Source organism: Calonectris borealis, chromosome 37 (genome assembly GCF_964195595.1).
Source record: "Calonectris borealis chromosome 37, bCalBor7.hap1.2, whole genome shotgun sequence".
Lineage (NCBI taxonomy): Eukaryota > Metazoa > Chordata > Aves > Procellariiformes > Procellariidae > Calonectris > Calonectris borealis.
This window is the reverse complement of record NC_134348.1, coordinates 1-3814: the sequence shown is the minus strand read 5'-3', so window position 1 is coordinate 3814 and position 3814 is coordinate 1. Positions and strand designations below refer to the sequence as shown.

General features: G+C 70.5%; 1 protein-coding gene across 1 annotated transcript; it reads right to left on the bottom strand.

Moving 5' to 3' along the window:
* Positions 1–1314: 1314 nt before the first annotated feature.
* MRPL11 (mitochondrial ribosomal protein L11) lies at positions 1315–3386 on the bottom strand (the record flags this gene model as incomplete). Its single annotated transcript, XM_075135129.1, has 3 exons — positions 1315–1549; positions 2282–2441; positions 3293–3386. Coding segments are annotated over 3 exons (351 nt in total), but the record flags the coding sequence as incomplete, so codon positions are not given.
* Positions 3387–3814: the final 428 nt, after the last annotated feature.

Sequence of the window (3814 nt, the reverse complement as noted above, 5' to 3'; positions counted from 1 at the left end):
AGATGAGGAGGGAGGAAAGAGGATGAAGATGAAGGGGGATGAAGATGAAGGAGGGGGAAAGATGAGGAGGGAGGAAGGAGGATGAAGATGAAGGAGGAGAAGGGGGTTGAAGATGAGGAGGGAAGGAAGGAGGACGAAGGGGAAGGAGGGGGGAGAATGGGAAATAAGGGGGGTGAGGATGAGGAGGGTGGAAGGAGGACGAAGATGGAGGATGAGGGATGAAGAGGATGGAGGAGGATGGGGGAGGATGAGGAGGGACAAAGGAGGATGAAGATGGGGACAAAGGTGGATGGGGAGGAAGGAGGGGGTGAGGATGAGGAGGGAGAAAGGAGGAAGAGGATGGGGAGGAAGGGGGTGAAGATGAGGGAGGAAGGAGGATGAGGATGGAGGAGGAGGAAGATGGGGGGAGGATGAGGATGGAGGAAGGAGAGGAAAGGGGGGGAGGATAAGGAGAGATGAAGGAGGATGAAGATGAAGGAGGGGGAGGATGGGTGTGAGGATGAGGAGGGATGAAGGAGGGGGGAGGATGAGGAGGGACGAAGGAGGATGAAGATGGGGATGGAAGGGGAGGATGGGAAAGAAGGGGGGGTGAGGATGAGGAGGGATGAAGGACAATGAAGATGAAGGAGGAAGAGGAGGATGGGGAAGAAGGGGGGGTGAGGATGAGGAGGGATGAAGGACAATGAAGATGAAGGAGGAAGAGGAGGATGGGGAAGATGAAGGAGGATGAAGATGAAGGAAGAGGATGGGGAGGAAGGGGCGTGAGGATGAGGCGGGAGAAAGGAGGATGAAGGAGGAGGAGGATGGGGAAGAAGGGGGATGAAGATGGGGGATGAAGGAGGATGAGGAGGGGAAGGAAGATGAAGGGGATGAAGATGGGGGGGGGAGGATGAGGAGGGAGGGTCAAGATGAAGGAGGGCAGGGAGGAGGCAGCTGAGGCCGAAGGCCCAACCCCCCCTCACTGCCTCCATGTGGCGGGGGGGGGGGGTGGGGTGTCCCCCCCAAGGGGACCCAGGTGGCCGGGACAGCCCCTCCCCCCCTCAACAGGCACCCGCGCAGCTGGGGGCGACCCCCCCCTCCCCCAAAAGGGGACCCAGGCACCCGGGAACCCCCAAAATGCACCCGAGGGCCCCCCCCCCCCCAAAAAAAAGAAAGGGACCCAGGAATCCGGGATAGCCCCTCCCCCCAGCAGCCCCGCCCCCCCCCCCCAAAGGGCACCCAGGACAGCCCCTCCCCCCCCCAAAGGGCACCCAGGACAGCCCCTCCCCCCCCCCCAAAGGGCACCCAGGACCCCCCCAAAAGAAGACACGAGGCTGTAAGGAAGAAGACGTTTATTGGGGGAACCCCCAAATCTCTTGACCCCCCCCCCCCGCCCCAAATCCCTGCGGCACCCAGGTGGGGGGTGGGGGGGGGAAGGGGGGCACCCAGGCGTGGGGGGAGGGGGGTCAGAGGTCACTTCTTCTTCGCCCCCTCCCCCTCCTCCTGGGCCATGGCCGCCTCCTGCTCCCGCCGCTGGCGCTGGAAGGCGGCGCAGTCCTCGGCCGTCAGCCTGGGGGGGCACCCAAATGTCGGGGGGGGGCACCCAAATGTCGGGGGGGGGCACCCAAATGACTGGGGACCTCCCCGCCCCCCACACCCAAGGGTCTGGGTGTGACCTTTGACCCCCATGACACGCCCAAAGGGACCCAGGTATGGAGACGCTGCGCCCACCCGGGGGGGGCACCCAGGAGTTTGGGGGGGGGTGGGGGGGGTGGAACACCCAGGTGTCCGGGGGGAGGGACCCGGGAGTTTGGGGGGGGGCACCCAGGAGTTTGGGGGGGGGGCACCCAGGTGTCTGGGGGGGACGACCCAGGAGTTGGGGGGGGCCACCCAGGAGTTGGGGGGGGGGGGGCACCCAGGCGTCTGGGGGGGCACCCAGGAGTTTGGGAGGGGGGCCCCCAGGAGTTGGGGGGGGGGGCACCCAGGTGTCCGGTGGGGGCACCCAGGAGTTTGGGAGGGGGGCCCCCAGGAGTTGGGGGGGGGGGGCACCCAGGAGTTGGGGGGGGGGGCACCCAGGTGTCCGGTGGGGGCACCCAGGCGTCTGCGGGGGGGGGGGGCCATCCAGGAGTTGGGGGGGGGGCCATTGGGTGATGACACCCATGAAGGGTCCTGCTGGGGGGTCTCCCCTCCATTTCCCACCCCCCCCCCACGAGGGACCCAAGTGTTCAGGCTGGGGGGACGACACCCAGGGATCGGGGGGTGTGGGGGGGCACCCAGGTGTCCGGCGGGGGGGGGCACCCACCGGGGGACGACGCGGAGGCCGAGGCTGCGGGCGGAGCCCACCAGGGCGCCCACCAGGGCGGGCAGGGGGACCCCCCGCGCCGCCAGCGCCGGGTCCCGCTGCTTGGCCAGCGCCACCTCGTAGAGGTGCTTCAGGGAGAGCACCCCCACCTCCTCGTGCCCTGGGGGGGCACCGGGGTGTCCAGGGACCCCCCCAAACAGGGCCACCCCACCCCTCAGGCACCACAGACCCACCCATGGGCGCCCACGGACCCCGAGAACCCCCCCAAACCACCCTGAGACACCCCCCCCCCCCCAGCACCCACAGACCCTGGGACCCCCCCCCAGCCCCCCCAGATCCTGACCCCCTCCCCCAAGACACCACCCCAGCCCCCCCAGGGACCCCCCAGAGCCCCCCCAGTGCCCAGGACTCCCCCAAGGAGCCCCAGGACCCCCCCCAAGAGCCCCCAGGACCCCCCTGAACCCCTCCAGCCCCCCCCAAGAGCCCCCCAGCCCCTAGAACCCCCCCCCAGCCCCTCCCCGGACCCCCCCGAGCCCTCAGGACCCCCCTGGACCCCCCCCAGCCCACCAAAGGGCCCCCCAACCGCCCTAGGACCCCCCCCAGCCCCCCCCGGACCCCCCAAGCCTGCCCAAGAGCCCCCCCCCCCAGGACCCCCCAAGCCTGCCAAAGAGCCCCCAAGCCCCCCCCCCCCCCAGCCTCCAGGACCCCCCAAGCCCCTCCAGGACCCCCCCCAGCCCCCAGAACCCCCAAAACCCCCCCAGGATGCCCCCCCCCCAGCCCACAGGACCCCCCCCTCCAGCCCCCCCCACGAGCCCCCCCCACGAGCCCAGGACTCCCCCCAGGAGCCCAGGACCCCCCCCAGCCCCCTCCAGGAGGCCCCCCCAGCCCCCAGGGCCCCCCAGCCCCCCAGGACCTCCCCCAGCCCCCCCCCAGGACCCCCACCAGCCCCCCCCAGGCCCCCCCCCAGCCCCCCCAGGGACCCCCCCCAGCCCCCCCAGGCCCCCCCCTCACCGGGGCGCCCCGCCCCCTTCCGGACGCCGGCGGCCGCCTTGAGGAAGTAGGAGGTGGGGGGGGGGCCGATGCTCAGCTCGTAGCTGCGGTCGGGCTGGGGGGGGCACCGGGGGGGGTCAAGGGGGGGCACCCACCGGGAGAGGGGGTCAAGGTGGGGGGGAGGGGCAGCCAATGGGGGGGGGAAGGGAGGGCCAATGGGGGAGGTGGGGGGGGGGGAGACCCAATTGGGGGGGCACCCAATGAGGGGGGTGTCAAGGTGGGGGCACCCAATGGGGGGGGGGCACCCAATGGAGGGGGCACCCAGCAGCGGGGGGGGGGCACCCACTGATAGAGCGAGCAGCCAAGGGGGGAAGGGGGGAGGTGTTGGGGGGGGTACCCAATCGGGGGGGGGGGCACCCAGCAGCAGCGGCGGGGGCACCCACCGATAAAGGGAGCAGCCAAGGGGGGAGGTGTTGGGGGGGCACCCACCGAGAGAAAGTGTTAAGGTGGGGGCACCCAATGGGGGGGGAACACCCAATGGGG